This window comes from Cicer arietinum, chromosome 5 (assembly GCF_000331145.2).
Source record: "Cicer arietinum cultivar CDC Frontier isolate Library 1 chromosome 5, Cicar.CDCFrontier_v2.0, whole genome shotgun sequence".
NCBI lineage: Eukaryota > Viridiplantae > Streptophyta > Magnoliopsida > Fabales > Fabaceae > Cicer > Cicer arietinum.
In genome coordinates this window covers 44,867,947-44,891,242 of record NC_021164.2, presented here as the reverse complement: position 1 = coordinate 44,891,242, position 23,296 = coordinate 44,867,947, and the positions used below count along the sequence as shown (strand labels likewise).

Here is a 23,296-nt window from a genome sequence, read left to right as displayed (position 1 = left end):
AATTAGTTCCCTAGCACCGTAGCGTGGTGGTGAGCAACTTTCCCTTCTATCTCTTCGAGAAATGAGGTTTGGATCTAGGAGAAAGGAGGGGTTTGTGTTTGGATCTCAAAACCGTTTTTCTTCGTTTTCGAATCAAAGAGGAAGAGTGGAGTTGCGAAAACCTTGATCTAACTCTCACCCAACCTTGGGTCACTAGCTTTGAAGAAAAGGAAGCAACGGAAACGAAAAATGGAGAAAGGATGGATTTTTGGGTTTCTTGCGTGATGTTCAGAGGAAGGAGATGGAAATTTGAGATTTTCCTTCCTTTCTATTTCTTTCCTTTGTTTTTCCTTTCTTCCTTTTTCCTTCCTTCCTTTATATACTATTTTCTTTTCCTTTTCCTTCCTTCTAGTTTTCCTTTCTTTTTCCCTCCAAACAAACATATATAAATATAATAATTATAACTTAACAAATATCTCAAGATCTAGATATTTATTAAATTACCGTTTCACCTGAAACGCCTTAAATTCTCCGTAAAGGATTTTCCGCAGTTAAATTCAATTTATTTATCGACGAGAAATTCTAATTGGCATCGAAATACCTTTTTGATTATAAAACTCCAAAATATTATTAACTTTGGCTTAAAAGCCTCCGAGCCAAAATCCAAAATATACCAAAAATACATAAAAGGGTACTTTAAAATTATGGGTCTTACATATCCAAATGCTATGATCAAGTCCCCACTTCCACATTCACATAGGTGAGTCTATCAAAAGTACTCTTGTAGCTATGTACTCCACTCCACATAGAGTATATATTTCATTAAGAGTTTCTATTATCCCATCCTTTTATTGCTTCAGGAATCATGCTTCTTTCATATATAATATAACTATGACTTGTTATTACCCATTGATTCTAATTCTTGGGATCTCCAGTCTTTTAGTTCAGGTTACCATCATAAGTGACTCATTGATCTATAGGCAATAGTCTCATCCTTTTGGATGTATTCAAGACTTTCTCTCTAGCTAATCCTTTCGTCAAAAGATCTAATAAATTTTCATCAGTGCATACATGATCCACTATAACAACTCCTTTAGAAAGTAATTCTTTAACGGTGTTGTGTTTATGACATATTTGTCGTCTCTTACCATTGTAATAACAATTCTTAATTTTTGCAATAGCTGTGGTACTATCGCAGTGGATCAACACAGCTGGCAAAGGTTTTTTCCACAAAGAGATCTTTGCTAGCATGCATCTCAACCAGCTTGCTTCTTTACTCGCAGTAGCTAGTGCTATCATTTCAGACTCCATAGTGGACTTAGCCAGTATCGTCTATTTCTTCGATTTCCATGATACACCACCACCGGCTATGCTGAAAATATAGCCACTGGTTGCTTTGGAGTCATCTGATAAGGTGTTCCAATTAGCATCATTGTATCCTTCAAGGACGACATAAAGTTTTGGTAATGTAATTCGAGACTCATGGTCCTTTTAAGGTATCTCATGACTCTTTCGATAGCGTGTCAATGCTCCATATTAGGTCTACTAGTAAATCTGCACAACAATCCCACGACGTAGGCAATGTCGGGTCTAGTACAATCACAGGCATACCTGAGGCTGCCAATGATGCTCGCATATTCAGTTTGTCTAACACCTTCACTAGTGTTCTTGAAAAGTTTCACACTTGGATCATATGGTGTGCAAGCAGGTTTACTGTCAAAGTAATTATATTTCTTTAGGATCTTTTCAACATAATGAGATTGATCCAAAGAAATTTCCTTTTTCTGACCTAGTAATTTTGATTCCAAGGATTCCATTTGCTTCTCCGAGGTCTTTCATATCAAAGTTGTTACTCAACAAAGATTTCACATTATTTACAGCATGAATGTTTGAACCAAATATGAGTAAGTCGTCTACATAGAGACATATGATAGTTCAAATGCCATTTTCAGATTTATAATAAATACATTTGTCACTTTCATTCACTTTAAAATCATTCGATATAATCAAGTTATCAAATTTTTCATTTCATTGATTAGGAGCTTGTTTAAGACCATACAAAGACTTATCCAACTTACAGACCTTGTTTTCTTGTCCATGAATTGCAAAACCTTCACGGTTTTCCATATAAATTTCTTTAGGTCACCATTTAAAAAAGTTGTTTTAACATCCATCTGATGTATCACTAGGTTATGAATAGCCACAAGTGATATGAGCACCCTAATGGATGTTATTCTAGTCACTGGTGAGAAAGTGTCGAAGAAATCTATATTTTCTCTTTGTCTAAAACCTTTGGCTACAAGGTGTGTCTTGTATTTATCAACAGTTCCATCGGGTTTTAGTTACTTTTTCAAGATCCATTTACAATCTATTGGTTTGCAAATAGGAGGCAAGTCTACTAAATGTCAGGTGTAACACCCCGATATTTAACAACGCAAATGCATTTTTTTTTTCTTTTAAAAAAACAACTTAATAATATAATATGTCGTAACACAAAACCACAAGAATCATAACTAATTACATCATATATACAAACCAGCTAAAATAGTTTTTGGGATGATAATCCAAAGTATACAAATAGAAAATACATCGGAGCTATGAGACCTATCAGACATCGCTCATACCCTTGGAGTATTCTCAGCAGACACCTGCACATAATTACATCTCCAAGAATGTTATCTCCCCCATGATCACGTCAAAAAAAAAAAATGGAACATGGACACACCAAACAAAGTCAACTGTCAAAGAATGTCATAGGTACACTCATCCCAAAATAAAATAAGTACAACCACCAAAAGAAAAACACTAAGGCCCTATACAACAAAAACTAATATGATCATCCATTAGCAACTACAATAATAAGGGTGACCTCTACACACTGCACAAGTCCCATCTGACACAATATCTCTCTTCGAAGTAACTTATTCCTCCTCATCAGCCATGGAGGGATCATTCTCCTCAGAGGTCGGGTCGACCCACAAGATAAGTGGCTTCGGCGACGCAGAAATCTTAAAACAGCTCATTACCAGAAGTGGGAGCTCTGACTCGACCTGTATGTGTAGCCCTTCTTGAGATTGGGTTGTATGCCTAAGCAGTCGGCAAGTGTTAGTCTGGGAATTCTAACGATGTTTCCTTCGTCAAGGTAACAGTTGGTGGAACGTACTCGGGTATCATATAAGGGAAAAGGCCAATTTCCCCAATAATGTAAAGGGTCACCAACCTAAATTAATAAATAACATTTAACAATTACGTTAAAAAATAAGCAATAACACTTTGCAATTACGGCATGATAACAAACAATAACAAAGTATGTATATATAAATATCATATTATAACAAACATGACTCACGTGTCAAGCACCCTAATGAATGTTTATATGACAATGCACATGATTCTGGAATTTTCAAACTCTCCTCGAAAGACGTAAATCATAAATGTACCGTCTCTCATAGATAATACCAATTACCGAGGTGCCACCTATCACAGACCAGCACGACTTATTACAGTGTAGTCTATCATAGACCTACACGGCAGTTAAATCCTCGTAAGGATAGGATGAACCAATAACATCACGATCACCACTAACATCGTGGCTCATCATGGTCACCACTAACACTGTGGCCCATCACGGTCACCACTAATTATGTAATCCATGAGTATACTCTAACTTTTTCATAACAATCATTATGTAACATACTCAAGACATATTATCTTCAATAAAATTCATAACATGTAGCAACACATATTATCACTCAATAATGCATCATCACATATTCACATATCAATCATACATCAATCACACATATAAGGTCCTTATGTGCAATTTAAAAAATTGGAAGGAGCCATTATCTTAGTTATAGCTTTTTCAACGGTTATCACTATATACCACAATCAAACACAACGAAAAATCTCATTTGTGCCGACACCTATAATCAAATAGTGTTTGACATAGTCAAATTAGTCCTTGAAACTTTAACTACCTTACAAACCTTTTCTTACTCCTAACCCCTTTAGAGTATATTTTACTAAAAGAGTTTATACTGAGTAAGGATTAATAGTACTATTAACCACAACACACTCTCAACATATAAAACATATTTTTAGAAATTAACATCCTTTAATTTTTCAGTGAATTCACTAACAATTTATCGAAATATTTTAAATTATTTTTCTCAAAATTTTTCACATAACCACAAATGTTTCTCAAATTTTTCATAACTCATTTTTTTTGTTCCGAATAACTACATAACCACCCAAAAGATATCAAATTTTTTTTTTATAGTTTCAAGGTTATAACTCTTTGAAATAGTTTCATTCCTTTCAAAATATATTAAATATTTTATTTTTCTTTAATCACCACAACAACATTAATATATCAGAGTTCTCTCCACCGCTAACTCGGTGCCAACGGTCTCGATTCTTTTTTGAGACTCAAGGAGCTAACTACATAAATATAAATATTTATAACAATTTATTCACAACTAAAATTTATTCAACCACAACAAAATTCCAAAATTATATCTTTTTCACACCCCAAACTTTTAAAACCAAATAATCTACATTATTTAGTTAAAACTAAATAAAATGAATATTGTCCAAATCACACATACATACACTCGACTATTAAAGCACCAAAATTTTGAGTTAATAAAGTACTCTAAACTTTTATTTTTTAAACTCAATCCAAGAGTAATTAAAAGAGTAACATTTTCATTTCAATCTAACTTTTTGCTCAAACTCTTTAACTTAGTTAAAATTTGAACTTTTTCACAACTCTAAATATTTTTTTGTAAAATTTCAACTTCAATTCAAACTCATTTATTTGAAAATAACTCATTTCGTAACTCATACACATCAAAAATCAATTTCTGTTTTTTTTAACCATTACTAACAATTTCAACAACAGCAACACAACAACAAATGATTTGTTAAGAACTCAAAAATTTCACTCATGTCCCCCACTATATAAATTAGCTCACAGTACCACCTTGAAGAGAGGATCAACTTTCCTTCCAAACACATTTTGACAACATGTGACATTTAAGAATTTTTGTTCGATATTAAATTTTTCGTAACTTAGTTAAATTATACTCTAATAAATAATTTCAATTGGGTCTCCAAAAATATTATATATACCTATATTTTAAACATATTACTAACACTAACAAAATATATATTTGGTACTTAATTCATAAAATAAAAATTGGGCTAAAGGTCTAAGCAATTCAACACAAAATACACTAAAATTGCATAAATTAGAGTTTAGAAAATTCAGGGTCTTACACCAGGTCTTGTTAGACTCTAGAGAATTCATTTTATCGTTTATAGCTTTTTGCCATAAATTTGCATCCAATGATGAAAGAGCTTCTTTTAAATTTAAAGGATCCTCTTCTAAGTTATAGATCATATATTCGGGTCCATAATCTTTAGCAACTCTTACTCTCTTACTTCTTCGAGTTTATATTTCACCTTGGTTGTTGCTTCCAATGCTTCTTATTACAAGAACTTGACTAGGTTCGCTGCCCCCACTATTTCTTGATTTGTAAGGGAATTTATTTTCATAGAAGTCAACATTATTTGATTCTATGATTACTTTCGCATTTAGGTCATAGAAGATATACAATTTACTGTTTACTGCATACCCAATGAATACACATTCATAGGCTTTACTAGCGAGTTTAATTCGCTTAGGATCGAGAATTCTGACATAAGCCAGACAACCCCATGTTCGAAGATAAGACAAGTTAGGTTGTCTTTTCTTTATTATCTCATAAGGAGATTTTTTGTTTTTAGATTTAGAAACTCTATTAAAACATAGCAAATAGTTAAAATAATTTCCCCCCACCACTGAGATGCAGCACCAGAGTTAAGCATAATAGCAACAACTAGTTCAGTAAGAGTTCTATTCTTTCTTCCAACTTTACCATTCCTTTTAGGTGAATATGGTGCAGTAGTTTCATGTATAATTCCTTGGGTTATATAAAACTCATTAAATAAACTGGAATCATACTCTGTTCTTCTATCACTATGAAACCTCTTAATCTTTTTACTAAATTGATTTTCAATTTCAGTTACAAAGATCTTAAACATGCCAAGCGCTTCATTTTTATTTTTCATTAGATATTAAAAAATGTAATAGAGCAATCATCAATAAAAGTGATGAAATAATGCTTTCCATTTCTAGTTAACGTCTCGTCAAGTTCACATATATCAGAGTGTATTAAGTCTAAAGGTTTAGATTCTCAAACTATTGTTTTATGTGAACTCATAGTTATTTTAGTTTGATTGCAAAACTCACATTTTTCAAAATCCTTTAAAGATAACTTTGGAATTAAATCTAGGTTACTTAAGTTTAAAATCACTAGTTTGTTCATATGACAGAGTCTAGCATGCCAAATATTAAAATCACACAACATGTAAGCAGAGGGAAACCTTTTATTGATTCCAATATTCAATTTAAACATGACATCAGTGGTGTACCCTTTCCAAACAAAAATACCATTTTTAGAAATGGTGTACAAATTTGCACCTATAGACTGAGTAAACTCTGCCTTATTGAGAAGAAACCCATATAACAGATTCTTCCTTATTTATGGAGTGTGTATGACATCCTTCAGAATTAAGGTCTTTCCAGATGTGAATATTAGTTTCACATCTCCAATACCAGCAATATTAGTGGTGTGGGAATCTCGCAACAACACTTTCTTATTTTCAACAGCAATGTATGTTTTAAACATAGCACGACCATAAAAAAACATAATGCGAGGCTCTAGTGTCTATCCATCATCCATTTGATCCACCAACAAGGTTGATCTCAGTTATCATAGCAATGAATTGCCCTTCTGTCAAGTTAGTCTGATTAGAAGGGTATGGGTTGCTTCTACACTTACGTGCCATATGACCCTCTTTACCATAATGAAAGCAGAGAAAAGGTGGGGGAGGGCCATTTCTAGGAGGTGGTTGCTGCCTTATAATTGGAACCTTTGGAGGGTTCCCATTCTTGTTGTTGTTCTTTAAAGTATGATTCTGATTCTTTAGTTGTTTTTCGTTTGGATTTAGAACTGCTCTGATGAATTTCTTTTTCTTGTTATTTGCCACAAGAAGAACTTCATTTTTCTGGTCTTACTTTCGGGATTTCTTCTTAATTCTAAGGCGGGTTATCAGACTTTATAGAGAGAATTATTTTGTTTTATGCTTGAGAGAATTTTTAAAATCTTTTCAAGCAAGGGGCAGTTTGTCATATACTAACAGCAATTTGAAACTGTTCATTTAGGGACATACCTTCAGAGATGATCTTGTGAGCAATTTTCTAGATTTCATGATATTAAGCTTCCACTGATTTGTCATTTGATATTTGAGGTAGCAGCTAACAACATACTTTTTGGCTCCAGCTTCCTCAGTATCACATTTCTTCTTTAGAGCATCCCAAACATGTTAAGCAGTATTGCTGTCGGAATTGTAGTAATCATACATATCATTAGCAAGTCCATTAAGAATATAATTCTTATATAAGTAATCATTATATTCCCATTGGAATAATTCAACAACTTTCTTATCCTTTTCTGTTTGGTTATCTATTTTTGGAACAACAAGAATGTCATCCTTTAGAAAGTTGGCAAGTTTTTCATGATTAGAAAAAATAACATCTTTTGTTGCCATCGTTTGAAGTAACTTCCCTCAAATCGAAATGGTTTGTTGTAGTCAAAAGCAGATAAACATGTCCTAGTAATTTCGTCCATAGACATGGAAGTATAGAAACGTCTTAAAATTGTTATTTTTGAATTTCAAAAAAACTGAAAAAATAATTTATGCCACCAAAAATATTACTAGGTTGAGCCACGAAGTCCCCAGGATAAAACAGTCCAGATCACTGTATCGGAGTTCTACTGCACTGTAGAAAACCGTTCTAGAATTACACCCTCAATATGGCACTAAGACCACTCGAAAGAAAAAGAAGAAGTGAGTAAGTAAGGGGAAAAAGTGAGAAAGCCTCAGATTCGGAGTGCTTTTCCAACTGAGGAGAACCCTCTATTTATAGAGGAAATCAACAACTGCATCAGAGAGAAAAATGTGATCCATTAGGTCTGATCCACTAAACGTGTGCTCCAATATTCAAGTTTTGACCATAGAAACGTGCACCACGTTTTGTTTGACCAATAAAACTTGAAGCGTTAAATCGGAGGGCAAGGAACTGACTGGATCAGATGTTGAATGCTAAAAAATAATACATGTCGTAGCCAAGGCCAAGGCCAAGGCCAAGCCCGATCGGACGGCGGCGATGCGCGTGTGTGGCGGTCAATTTTGCATGTGTTCTTCCTCCTTTACAAAGTTGGGGTACCCTTTGGGGCACACTCCAAGTATCATACATCCACCTTATATACACTATTAGTGTGTGTTATCCCTTATATGTGAGACTTTCTTATTTTTCAATTCACGACAACATTAACTCTCATTAATGTCATCATTATTTCCAACAATCTTCCATTAAAATAATCATCATTTCCAACACAAATACATGAAGAATGTTAGAATCACTTAATGATGCACAATGATAGAAACACAAGAAAAAAATTGAAACTTTAATTAAGAATCAAATCAAATTGTTGAGAATGATTCAAGTTGGATTGAAGACAAATTGCAAAAGGCAAAATTATCACATACATGAGCGGTTTCAATATGTTAACTATAATCTTCCTAAAAATCTTATAGCTGTTATTACACAAAGAAAAAGAGCGAAACTTGAATATATATCAAGGCCTTTAAATTTTAGGTACGAGAAAAATATCAATCAAGTTTATCTCATCAATATCCTCATGATGAACCCACAAAAATCACAAACCTCCCGAGCAACAATATTTCATAAATTCTAGTAGAAACCTACAAGAAAACCAAGGTGATTTCCAAGCCTCCAACAATTATTACATAATGTTTTTGCTAATCTTTCAAAAATTCTAGAGTATCTGCAATAAATAGGTCCCCGCCCTGTGAATTTATGGCCAATGAGACCAATCCATCAAACAACACACCTCAATTCCATCACAAAACTTATTACAATTTCTTTGACTAGCCAACGCTCCTTGTACACATTAAATTCTATAATTATTACAATTTGCTAAAGAATTTTATTTTAGGAATGTAAAAATTAAGCTTAAATACAGTTCTCTTATTTTTAATTTTGCAATTTTAGTTCTCTTATTTTAATTGATTCGTAATTTTAGTTTCCATATTTTTCATTTTGCAATTTTAGTCCCCTATTTTAATTGATTCTTAATTTTGGTTCATCCATTTCTAAGTTTGTAATTTTGGTCCCCCTATTTCTCAAAATTGAGATATTTTGTCATATCTAGAGATTTTAATTAATAATTAGAGCTAGTAATTTAAATTACTATTAATAATGTTATCACAATTATGTTATTGTTTTTTTTAAAAAAAAATTATATTACTAACTCTAATTACTAATTAAAATAACTATAATATGAAATAAGGGATCAAAAATATTTTTTTACTTTTTAAAAATTATTGTGATTCGTTGTATACCTCTATTTATTATCTCAAAGGTGTACATAGAATCACAATAATTTTTAAAAAGGTAAAAATATATTTTTCAACTATCTTATTTTATTTTGTGTTTATTTTAATTAATAATCAGAGCTAGCAATTTTTTAAATTATTTTTAAAATATGAGTAGTGAATTTTATTTTTTAAAAACATGAGCTACAATTATTTTAAAAAAAATAAGTCCAAGTAATCATTAAAAAAATAAAACAACGTCATCATTTACCGAATCAATATTAATAGGTAAATAGATAGGAATGATAAAATATCTCGATTTTAAGAAATAGAGGGACCAAAATTGCAAAATTAAAAATAAAGGGACCGAAATTTAGAATTAATTAATATGGGGGACTAAAATTGCGAAATTAAAAATATGGAGATCAAAATTACGAATCATTTAAAATAAGACGACTAAAATTGTGAAATTAGAAATAGTTGGACAAAAAATACGAATCAGTTAAAATAAGAAGACTAAAATTGCAAAATTAGAAATAGGGAGACTAAAATTATGAATTAGTTAAAAAATAAAGGAACTAAAACTGCATTTAAACCTAAAAATTAAAATAAAGTTTTTTTTTTCTTGATCAATATATTTCGAGACATAAATTCTAAAGATATTTTGAAATTTAGATTATAGTTAAATACATTTTATTTTCTTTATTACAAGTAAACAATAAAATAATTTACTAATTTATTATTAATTATAATAGTTATTTTCTCACAGTATTAACTAATTGATTTGAGGGTATTTATCAAATATTAACATTAAATATGGAAAGATATATGAGTTGACATTTATTTATAATTGAGTCCAATAATTTTCAATATCTTTCTTCTTATAATTGAATTTGTAGAGAGTGAATTATATAAAATAACAAAATTACACATTTTTTATTTGAAATTATGTATATACTTTTATATCAATCAACATACAATTTTAAAATTAATTAAAATATTATTATTTATTCAAAACTTTTGTTAATTATAAACTTTTTTTTATATTATTATTTATTAAAATATTGTAAAGTGATATAATTAATCTTGTTACAAGATAACATATCAATTTTATTGTTGTCAATACCAATTAAAAGTTAAACAATATTAATTTTGTTAAATGTAGTACTCCAATTTTATCCGACCAATTAAAAAATTTTAAACAAAAGTCATATGTTTAATTTTAATATTTGCCATAAAAAGGTAGTTCCCTCTGATTTTGGTTATTTCTGCTTCTAGTTTTAGTTCGCTCTAGGTCTGGTTACCTTTGGTTTTGGTTCTACTTGTAGTTATAGTTCTGGTTTTGTATCTGGTTATGGTTCCCTCTAGTTCTAATTGTATTTTTTATTTTTTTTTGCAGCTTTAGCACTCCCTTTCATCTTTTCAACCTCCTTACTTCTCACCTTTACGACTACAATTTTTTCTTGTATACACTTTAGCTCTTCAACCATCTTTCCAACCTTTTTAACCTCTTTTGTTTTTCTCTTTTTTTCCTAAAATAGCTGCAAATTTTTCTTTGTATGTCTTTAGCCATTTTTCCATCCTTTTTAGTCTCTTTTGTTTTTTTTTCCTTCTTCTTAAAACTGCTATAATTTTTACCATGTAAACAAGCAATTAAAAAATGCATATCTCTTTTCTAGATTTATCTTAGAAAATCCAATTTTTCAGCAAAAATAAACATTAATTAAGAATCCAATTTTATCTCATTGATACAAAAATTCATTATTTTAGTCTCTAAATTGAGTGCAAAATAATCAAACAAAAAGGAGACATATTTTTTTTTTTTTTTCATTTTGGAGACAAGGAAAAGTTTTAGCAAGTGATTTGAAATATGAAATGAGTTATAGAAGAATACAATAATGCAAAACAAGACCAAATACCAATTAAAACAAATCAAATGAGGACAATAAATTGTCAATTTGTGTGTGATAACTATTTCTAAACTCATATTAAACATTTTTGTACTCAATATCGTTTTTCTTCCTTCTTCAGACCAACCACATTCTTTTTCAAACCATTTTATTGCAAAACAAACACATTTCTTTGAAAACAATCAACACATCTGCATTTTCTATCAAAGAACTACGTTATTTTAATTTTCTCTAACGTATATGAAGATACGTATGAACAAAATCACACTTTTGTCAAACATAATAATAAATAAAATATTCCTCTATATTTTAAATATACTTTTATCCCTAAATTCTTTTTCATAAAAATAATTATATTTGCATTTTAAAAAGGAGAAATACATTTATATAAGTTAACATTAATTATAGGTAACCGTATTTTAACAGATGTGATATGATGATGCTAATACCATAATTGACTCTCGAATTCAAAATTTGATTTTATATATCATTTTTTTTTTTAAGAATTTCCAAATTTTTTTTTATTTTAAAATAAAATTTGGTTAATTCAAAAAAAAAAAAACTCAATTGTTTGTCACAAATTTAATACTAAAATTATTCTCTGAAAATTTTATACAGGGATAAATTAGTTTTTCAATTAACTTTAACTGTTTAGTTAGTAATTATGATATATCATATATGTAATGATGCGTCAATTACATATACTGCCAACTTGGAAAAAATGTTGACTTACAAACAAAATTGGTCAAATTAATCTTTCCTTTTGAACTTTGAATTGCAAAAAATAAATTAAAAAAATCTAAATCAATATCTCATTGGCTTGTTTTAAGGGTGAATAAACGAGACTCTAATTGATGACTCACCTAAAATATGTATGGATAAAGAAATATAAAAATTAAAATAAATAAATAAATAAAAATACAAATAGATTAAGAGGTTGAGAAATAATGCACCACAATCAATGTAATATATAAGTCAAGATAAATTGTTATAATAATAAATAAGCAGTTGATAGGATTTATGCAATTTTTATTCAAAAAGAGAAAATTTTACTCATAATTTACAAAAGAGAAATATTTATTTTATTTAATCCAACAAAATATTTTTAACATAATAACTTTTTTAGTGGCTACATTAATAACTTTTTTAATAATACTTTTGTCTAATTTTAATTAAAAAATAGTTGCAAAAAAATCAAAGGATAGCGAATGGACTTTTTTTTCAACAACTTTTTTTTTTTTGTGTCTATTTATTTTATTTAACTATTATTCTAGAAAATTTCATAAAACAATAAAAATACCATAAATTCATGGTCAATATTTAGTCTATTTTTGACTTTTATAGAAGTTGAATTTGGTCTTCATTCTATAAATAGAAAATGATATTTTCAATCAAAATTAATTGGTTCTTTTATTCAATTATTAAATCAACTCTTCTTCAAGAGAGATTATTTTAAGATTTTATGTCTAACTCAATTCTGACCTGATTTTAACTCAACAGAAATTATAAGATAAAAAAATAAAATTGTTTTATTTTATTTAAATGTCAAATATATTCCAGATGTTTTATTAATATTCCGAGATAATTTAAGATTTGTCCAATGCATAGCCAAACAAAAGAATAGAAAAAATATAAATTTATTAATCCCAATATTAAAAGCACGTTAGCAACTTTCCAATGCAAACCAAAACTTTAGCTAAATACATTTGTATTTGCGAGTTATATAATATTTTTTTTCGAAGATAAGGTAAGTAATTGATCTATTTAAAACTAATAAAATTTTGACTACAAAAGCATATATTTGTTTCCTAAATCTTCATTTATGATATTTAAGTGTGAGGAAATGAGATCACACATTTTTTCAAAAAGAAATTGAATTTCCTAAAATCAAGAAAAAAGAGAGAGAAATAAAACTTTATTGACAAAATAGATTATATCATGTTTCCATGTTATCATAACAAAAATTTAATGATAAATTGAATTCACATAGAGTTTGAATCTTCAAAATCAAAATTTGTATTTAATAAATCAAATTTTTTTAAATTTAAATAATTCAATCTTAATCAAACAATTATCCTCCCTCTGAGTCGATACCGTGACACTAATAATAATCCAAGTCCGTACATTCATTCCTTCACTACAGTTGTAAACAAAATCCAAGTAACTAATTTATTGCTTGATACGTAATCAACAACACTTTACATAAAAGGGTCCATCAAACTCACGGAATCACTATCTCTCTCTAACACACAATCTACCTCTATATATTCCTCTTTTCATTTTCTCATCACAATAACACAACCCCACAATCCCAAAACAAAACAAATATCACACCCCCCTCTTCTCCTAAACCACTCTCTCCACCAACATTATAAATTTTTTCCATAAAAAATAGATGAAATGGGTACCCGAATCCGAACCCGAAAGAGTTATTCTACCCTCTTATGTTTCTTCAACATTTTCATCTTTTTGTTTCTCAATTCCCCAACTTGCAATGGAACTAACAACCCAATCAAAACCGTCGTCGTTTTAGTAATGGAAAATCGTTCCTTCGACCACATGCTTGGTTGGATGAAGAAACTAAACCCGGAAATAAACGGCGTAGACGGGTCGGAGTCAGCTCTGTTATCAGTAACCGACCCGAATTCAGAGCGGATATTTTTTAAGAATCAAGCGCAGTATGTTGACCCCGATCCGGGTCACTCGTTTCAGGCAATAAGGGAACAGATATTCGGGTCGGAAGACACGTCAGCTGACCCGGCTCCAATGAATGGATTCGCACAACAAGCTTATTCGATGGATAATACAACTACTATGTCTCATGATGTGATGAATGGATTTGAACCTGATATGGTTCCTGTTTATAAAGCACTTGTGTCTGAGTTTGCTGTTTTTGATAGGTACGATAAAATATTCCTATTTACCTATTCTTTTCTTTTTTATTCGTCTTGTCTAAATCACTTTTTCATTTATTTCATTCATCTAAAGTTTAAATTGTGAAGTTATTCAAATGAATAAATTAACTTTTTATCATGAATGATTGGCTATAAATGTATATATTACATTTTAGTTTTATATTATTTACTCAGAGACACCTTAGAGGAATCTAATTCTTTATAATCTTTGAATTTTAAATTTATTATTATTTTTCTTATTATTATTATTATTATTATTTTTATTATTAATTTTTATATAACTTTTTATTATTTCTTTTAATTTTTTTTATGTTTTTAAGAAGGATTATTATTTATTTATTTATTTTAGTCTAATTCTACTACTAGCCAATGGACATGTTAATTAGTTAGCCACACCACAAGGCCACTCCATGTTAGCCACACACGTCCACATTCAGTATTTGTGTGTCTTTTTTATTTAGATAAAGTTAGTTGTACAAAATTTTCGACTAGAGAAGGAATTTTTTTGAATTAGGGAGAAGGATTTTTTAATTTCAAGAAAATCATTAACAATATACATTTTTTATGATAAAAACAAATTGAGTTGCTAACTATCTCATGAAGTAAAACCAATACATTTTAGTTCCAGCACCTTAGATAGTAAAAAACTACGAAAACATTTCATATATTAATTAGAATGTATATTTAAATTTGCACTATCCTCCTTCTCCATGTCTATGGTGCATGAATTTTGTCATAAGATTCATGGATTAGGTTTATTTAAATTGACCAATTTAATTTAAATAATAAAGTCACTAAAAACAGTTATTGATAAAAAAAATGTATCTGATCATAAATAATTTTAATATTAATTATTGATTTGGTTGACTCTATCAATCTCTCTAAAAATAACAGCGTTATAAAGTTGAAAATAAATCTCATTAAAGAGAAAAAAATTCATTTCTGCATTACACCATATTTTATAACATGAAAGTTATTATTGAGTAAAACAAAATATAACATGCAAATTATCATAAGACATTTTTTTAGGAAAATAATTAATTTATATCCTTGATGTTTGTAGGTGGTTTGCCGCCGTGCCAGCTTCCACCCAACCTAACCGTCTCTTTATCCACTCCGCAACCTCCGGCGGCGCAACCGGCAACAAAGCATCATTACTCGTGAAAGGCTACGCACAACAAACAATATTCGACAGCATCCACGACGCCGGCCTCGACTTTGGAATATACTACCAAAACATTCCCGCAACATTATTTTACCGAAACCTAAGAAAACTAAAGTACGCCTTCAAATTTCACTTCTATAGCACATTAAAGCGCCATGCAAAAGAAGGAAAGTTACCAAATTATGTTGTGGTGGAGCAGCGGTACATGGACACTAAACTGTTACCAGCAAATGATGACCATCCATCACATGATGTATATTATGGACAAATGTTTGTGAAGGAGGTGTATGAGACGCTAAGGGCGAGTCCGCAGTGGAACGAAACTTTGTTTTTGATTACGTATGATGAGCATGGTGGATTTTATGATCACGTGTCTACGCCGGTGCGTGGGGTGCCTAGTCCTGATGGGATTGTGGGGCCCGAACCGTTTAACTTTACCTTTAATAGATTGGGTGTTAGGGTTCCTACTATTGCTATCTCACCTTGGATTGAAAAAGGCACAGGTACGTCTTTTATTTTTTATTTTTTAATTCAGTCATTCATACTTTTTATGATAAATTTTTATTATTAGCTAAAAAAATATTTAACTATACTCAATAATTAATTATGCAAAGTCACGTCATCATTATTTTATATTTAATTACATACATTATTAATATAAAATAATTTTATAATAAAATATGAGAGTTTATTTTTTTATTTTTTCGTCTTTACAATACTTTCCTCTTTACATCTTATCATCTTTTCGTTCCCCACATTTTTTTCTGATCAATTGCAAACCCAATTAATTTCTTTTACACACTCACCATACCACCTAATTTGATTTCACATCTCGTGGCTTTGACATAACCATCTAATTTTCACACTACTTTAGATATCGACATATATATAATGTATGTAAATGCAGTGGTCGGTGGGACCATATATGCTTTTTTGGGACGTTTAAATCCCCTAGGCTTGTTGCCAAATTGCACAATGTGAAATGTTGTCACGCAACAGCAAGAACTGACCTTTGATATCTTGCAACTTTTCATGGGCATCTCTGCATAATAATGTACAACCAAATCAGTTGCTAAATGTCTCAAGCAAGACTAATTGTGTGGGGTAGCAATAATGCTGCTGAATTATGGATTTGTTGACTTATGGGTCACAAAGGACTTATCTTATGCTTGGAGTGGGTTTTGAACCTCACCAGAGTACCAGAGTTATTATTGGTGTATCAAGTATGAGTAAAAATTTCACTTTAGATGACAACATAAATTTTGAACATTTTATTAGTTAAGTCAAGGCGCAATATATTCATTATTGGGCTGCGACTTCCAAACCCTTCCGATTAGAGCTTGAACTTCTTAACCAAGATCAGAACAATTTCAAATTTTGAAATGTGTTTTTTTAACCACACCTTTCTTGTTAGGAGAGACAATTTTGTTGAAAGAGTCACTGAATCCTCCTCCATTATAGATCTGAACCATGATAGTTCACTTTGTAGGAGACTAATCCCTTCTAGTACAAACCAAACACGGTTGATATTCAAATGTCTTTTTTTTCTTTCTTAACTCTCACGTTAAAATTTGTTTTCTACTGGTAGAAAGGATATCACAAGAGAATGATCATAAGGTACTAAGCTAGTGAAGGGGAAAAAAGTTTATCTTTTAGGTACTAAGTGAGATATAGTAAATAATATGATCCGTTTGTTAGATTTGTCCAACATCAAACATATGGACATTTGTTTATGCAGTGAGGAAACTTCTGGGCTCTATCATGAGTCCTAGATAAAAGGTACAAGAAAAGTTAAACGAAAAAATTCCTCTTCTGGTAAATAACTTTTTTGGTTTCATATGTATCGTTCTAAGAATGCAATCACTCGAGACAGAGTTCAGATACTAAATGCAGACACCTCTAATTTAATATTGAAAGACAAACCCGTGGATTACACTACAATTAATTGTGTACCATATATATGATATAACAAATTTGAAGAGAATAATTGAATTTAATTATGTAGTATACTTATTGAAACGGATTTTGGTGATGCAGTTGTTCATGGGCCAAACGGGTCGCCAACTCCTACATCAGAATATGAACACTCATCCATAGCAGCAACAGTTAAAAAGATATTCAATTTGCCTTCATTTTTGACAAAAAGAGATGAATGGGCAGGAACCTTTGAAAATATTGTCCAAACAAGGACAGAGCCCAGAACTGATTGCCCAGGTTAGTAGTTTCTAAGTCTTGCTTCGGTAAACAATAAAATCACATCTTAATAGTCCAATCAAGATCCTGTAAATTTTGGAATGCTCCTGTAAATTTTGGAATGCTCTTAATTGATGGACAGTTCAGATTTAAGTATGATCCTGTAAATTTTGTGGATTCTTACTAGTGTGATTTGGGTGCAGAGCAACTTCCAACTCCTACAAAGTTAAGGAAAGGAGAGGCCAAAGAAGATGCCAAGATGAGTGAATTTCAACAGGAATTGATCCAACTTGCTGCAGTTCTTAAAGGAGACAATATCTTCACTAGTTATCCAAATACAATAGGGAAGGACATGACTGTTATACAAGGAAAAAATTACATGGATGAAGCAGTAAAAAGGTTCTTTGAAGCTGGTGTTTATGCTAAGAAAATGGGAGTTAGTGATGAAAATATTGTTCAGATGAAACCTTCTTTGACTACAAGATCATCATCCAAATCTCCAAACACAAATCCGTAGGACTTGAAATAAAACAAGGTCGTCATCATGTTTCATTAGTGTGAGATGGAGGAATCATTGAAAATTATTATTTCTCTAGAAGATATATGTATACAGAATTGGTGATAGTAATTGTAGTATGCTTTTTTTGGTAAATAATGGGAATTTATATGGCATCCTTAGTGTTAATGTTCTCTTTACATATTAGTATATGCATTGTAATGGAAGAGATTTCTATAAAGGTTTAATCGATAAAAACTATTTAATTTTGAGATTTTACTATATTTCAAAGTATCAAAGAAGAAAGACCAATCCTAAGAAGATAGTGACGAGAAATATATTCTCAATAATAAAATTTAATCTTCATTATATTATATCATATCGACAACAACCAAAAGAAACTTCTAACAATGTTTTTAAAATTGAAATGGAAAATCAACCCATGAAACCTTTAGATCATGGTTTAGTTGATTCAACTATGGTTGAATCAAACGACGGATAAAAAAAAAAGTAAAAAATACGTAAAATAAAGGTTCAATCAGTTCCATCTGGTCCAATCTTGATTCAATTGGACTGCAATATAATTGAAATCAAACTGACCGATTACTAATTCAATTAGATGAATCGGCTAGTTCGGTCTAATTGTTAAAACATCTCTTGAAAGTGATTGGTTTTGGGTAGAAGGTCCATTTTAAAATATGTGGACTACATTATGAACATGGAAACAAGTCTCTTCTTAATGTGAACTATAATGAACTTAACATTTGTTTGAAACCTATGTTTCATTTTTGAATAATATTGACTCATGCACTTTGTGGTTCATTGTTTGTGTTATATTGTTGTCTTTGAGGCCTTTCTAGCAAGTATAACCCAACAAAGCACACGATAGAAAAAAAAGAAACCAATCATTATCCCGACATTCATCCACCTATTATCCTTTTCAAGTCCTCTACTCTTCAACACATCAAATCCAGTAACCAAACACTTTGAGGAAGACCCTTCTGTTTGTTGTTCCGAAAAACACTCATTTCCAGCATTCCAATACTCATTTATCAAAAGTGCATCCAAAGGGTACCTATAAAGTGACACATAATACATAAAAATCCAATATTTTGGAATGCTCTCTTTTGGTATGAAGTAGCCAGAGAACAAGAAAAAGGCTCCAAGAACAGTGCAAATGAGTGAGTTTCCTGAAATAAAATCAGGGGAAATAGAACTCAAAAAAAGGACTAATGAACTTGCCATTAGCACAATGAGCCAAACCACAAAAGTGAAAAAAGTGAAGGCTTTGAATGAAGGGTTGAGTCCTACAAGCCAATAAACAGGGACAGCAAAAAGGATAGAAACCACAAACAAGAAAGGAATGAAAACAATAGTGTTGGCTATCATGTAAGAAGAGATTCTATATGCTCCTCCTGAAGCTTCTTTCATAAGAACAGTTCTCTCTTGAAGGTATATAGGAAGTGCTTCAACTGTTGAAGATAAGAGAAAACTAAGACTAAATGCAAATAGTCCTAACCTTTCACCAACTCCTACTTCATCTTTTCTTACTTTTATATAAACACTTCCTAAACCAAATCCACCAACTAATGCTTGCATTGTTCTAGCCAAGAAAAGTTGTTTTGTTCTATAAATAATCTTCCAAAATCTTGAACAAAGAAATAGTATCTCCATGAAGTTCACATAACAAAGATTGAAAAAACTTTCCTTTTGATATTGTTGTTGGAATTGGACAAGACCCTTTTCTTCCTCTTGCCAAATTGTCCTTGGAAAAGTCTCATTTTCCTCAATGGTGACACGTTTGGAACTAGAACTAGAACTAGAATATTCTTCTAAACTTTGTATAATTTCCATGGAAAATTCAAGAGCATTGAGTTGAATTGGAATTTGAAAACCCAAATTAGATATAGTTTCTTCTAGTGACTCTATGCTACCATTATGAACAAGTGAACCATGAGATAGTATCAAGAACTTAGAAATATATTTCAATATTCTATAACTAGGTTGATGAATTGAAAGAATCACTATCCTTTTCTTTGCTTTAACCATTGATGATAAAAGCTCAATCACATGCAAAGCTGAGGTACTATCAAGTCCTGAAGTTGGTTCATCTAAGACCAAAATTGGTGGATTGTGAATCATATCAACACCAATTGAAACCCTTTTTCTTTCTCCACCTGATACACCTCTATTCTCTTCATCACCAACAAAACTATTTTGAACATGAAAAAGTCCTAGCTCTTGCATAAGGCTTTCTACTCTTGTTTCTCTATCTTTTGGTGTCATTTGTTTTAGTCGAAATTTCGCGCTAAACAGCAAAGTTTCTTTGACAGTTAGAAGAGGAAGCAAGTTGTCATGTTGTGATACAAAGCAACAAATTTTCTTTAACTGAGATGGACTAGTCATAGGTTGATCATTAATTGATATAGTTTTGGGATCAAAGTGTTTGTCTTTGACCCTACCCGCGATTATTCGGAGAAGGGTTGATTTACCTGTGCCACTTGGACCAACAACAGCAGCAATCTCAGAAGTTGTAGCAACAAAAGAGACAGATTTTAGTATGTTTATTGCAGGCTGTTTTTGACAAAAAGTATAAGTGAGGTTTTTGACAGAAAGTTTGTATGCTGTTTTCTTGAATTGGTAATGATGATGTAGTGTTGGTGGTGGTGGTGAATTGTAGGAAGAAGAAGAAGAAGAAAAAGGACTAATGGAATCATCTTCCGGTGAATTGGAAGTTGAAAAGAGGATTACAGAATCATCTTCATTGGTTTGTGGATTCAAGCATGTTGTCATTGTGTGGATTTGATTATTTTTTGGGAGATGATGAGTGAGTTTAAGAAGGAAGAATGTTCAAATTGAGAAGAAACGGAAGTTGAAACAACCAAGTTGACTGTATGGCATGTTTGGTAGAAGTAGTTTATCTGAGATCTTTGATGTTCAAATCAAATATAAGTGAGGTATTTGATATATTTATTCTTGATTTCATTTTACTTCACCAACTTATTAAACAACTTTCTAGCTAGAATTCCAAACTCACATCAACTTGGAAGTTCTGTCAAATCTTATCTGAGTAGAAAAAACAAAAGATGAAATCTATATATATATATATATTTTTTATCATATATGAAATTTATCCTTACAAGTGTGATTTTTTTGGTCATGTATACTTTATTTATTTATTTTTATTAATAAAAAAAAATGGGTCATGCTAGTAAAATGATGTGTATATGCTAAACTCTTATTTTTTTTTTCGGCATAGACATGAGATAATCTATTTATAATATATTAAATCAGTTTCTAATGTTCTTGCACTGACACATTATCTATACATATGTCATGTAATTATTATTCTTCCATATCGGCCAAATATTCATCGTGTCAATATTCAAATTCTACCTTCTCTTTGTCTTCTTTTATCTACATTTCTACCACCTTTTTTTTTTGAGCATGTACTATCTCTTTGCTTCACTTAACTACAATTTAATGTTTTGGTATTGCATTCTTCTTCATATGACCATATAGATTCATAACATCACATTTCAATAATTGCATCCATTAATTTCTTATTACATAACATCATTATCTTTCATAATTTTTCATTGGCTCACTATTCCCCTCCAATTAAATATTTGTTTAAGTTATATATATATATATATATATATATGACAATTTGTTTTGCCTCAATCAATCTCATTATGTAGCCAAAACCTTTGCTTGCAATAATTGAGCAATGAAGAAACCACATGGTCAGCATTGTGAAATCTATAACATGTAACTTCTTTTGTAATACCGTTTTGAATTCATGAACAAATCACATGCATACTAACAACTAACATTTGTCTATATAAATATCATAATAATAGACTATTGAAATATAATTTTGCCAACATGTGTTTTTAATAAACTATACACGAATATTATAAAATATAATATAATGACAAACTCCAAATATTATTTGATTTAGTCATTTTCCTCTAATCAATTATCATTTAATGTGTTTTAGTGTTCACACTATTATTTATTTATTTTTATAAATTCTACACAATTATTAATGATTCTAAAGTCACAATTTTCACATATAACATTTTCTTTTTAAATCATATATTTTCTTTTTGTTTCTACTTCGAAGAAAATAGACGATCATTTCTATTTTTTTTCTTCATAAAATCTTTGAATGTTCTTTGATCTTCTAAGTTTATGGCCATTGGTGATACCACATGAATATGGATACTAGAATTTTAATAAATACACTAACTCAACAAAAATTACATTTTGTCTTAATAAGATAATATGGAAGAATCACCACTTTAACTTCAAAAATTGTGAGTATAGTTGTTGAAACTAACAAAATATGAAAATAATATTGATATTGATTTTGAAAAGATTCAATAACATTAGTCTCTAGAAATAATTATTGGAGACTAAATTGACAAATTAAAAACGACTATTGTTATCGACCATTTAAAATTTTGAAAAATTATTTAAAAGTATATTTATTTCATCGATTATATTAATAATTCATCTAAATTAATATTATATGGAATCCACCCGCACAATGTGCGGGTCAACATCTAATTAAAACTGAATTAGGAGCACATCCCGCCCAAAATTGTGATTCATACTCTTTTACCATTTGTATTTTTCCTTGCACACATTTAACTGTGAATTCAGAATCTATTTCATTGATGATTTGGTTTCTAATTGTTGCTGAAGAAATCCATTGAAGGTACTAACAAAGAGCCATTGCTTATGCCAAATTTGGGGAGACTTAGATAGCTCTTCATATCTGGAGTTGAATATGTCCAAATGAAGTCACACCAAGTACAAATGAAAACTAAGATTCATAGCTGCAATTTTCATAAGGACACTGGAACCAAATTTAGACTCAAAAGAAAAATGAAGTAAAAGTCAGACAACAAATGATGTGCGTTGGAGTACAAATACTTGCATCTGAGGCGCATTTCTACAATATTTTGACAATCTGCTTCTGTTCAAGAGCACCCCTCGCTTGCGTTGGGGGGCATGACGCAATGGATAATGCATAAAAGTGCATTTTTCTCACTTTCTATGGATCTTTTTGGCTATTTTGAAGTTTGGAGACTTGTGCCCTAGCAGAGAAACTCAGAGG

The 23,296-nt window shown here is 30.6% G+C and overlaps 2 protein-coding genes across 2 annotated transcripts; one reads left to right on the top strand and one right to left on the bottom strand.

Annotated features, from left to right (window-relative positions):
* Positions 1-13,634: 13,634 nt before the first annotated feature.
* On the top strand, positions 13,635-18,440 carry LOC101499462 (non-specific phospholipase C2). The gene is made up of 4 exons (XM_004513896.4): positions 13,635-14,299; positions 15,378-15,982; positions 17,517-17,693; positions 17,876-18,440. Exons 1-4 carry the CDS (start codon positions 13,800-13,802, stop codon positions 18,187-18,189), a joined length of 1,596 nt encoding a protein of 531 aa, XP_004513953.1. The 5' UTR covers positions 13,635-13,799; the 3' UTR covers positions 18,190-18,440.
* A 51-nt stretch (positions 18,441-18,491) lies between these two features.
* Positions 18,492-21,238, bottom strand: LOC101499766 (ABC transporter G family member 23). The gene has a single exon (XM_004513897.4). The coding sequence runs from the start codon at positions 20,959-20,961 to the stop codon at positions 19,000-19,002; it is 1,962 nt and encodes a 653-aa protein (XP_004513954.1). The 5' UTR covers positions 20,962-21,238; the 3' UTR covers positions 18,492-18,999.
* Positions 21,239-23,296: the final 2,058 nt, after the last annotated feature.

Excerpts from the sequence above, each read along its gene's own strand:
- LOC101499462 (XM_004513896.4), top strand. The coding sequence starts at position 13,800 with ATGGGTACCCGAATCCGAACCCGAAAGAGTTATTCTACCCTCTTATGT. Across the intron at positions 14,300-15,377 it reads GAGTTTGCTGTTTTTGATAG|GTGGTTTGCCGCCGTGCCAG; the intron begins GTACGATAAAAT and ends TGATGTTTGTAG. Across the intron at positions 17,694-17,875 it reads GCCCAGAACTGATTGCCCAG|AGCAACTTCCAACTCCTACA; the intron begins GTTAGTAGTTTC and ends ATTTGGGTGCAG.
- LOC101499766 (XM_004513897.4), bottom strand. The coding sequence starts at position 20,961 with ATGACAACATGCTTGAATCCACAAACCAATGAAGATGATTCTGTAATC.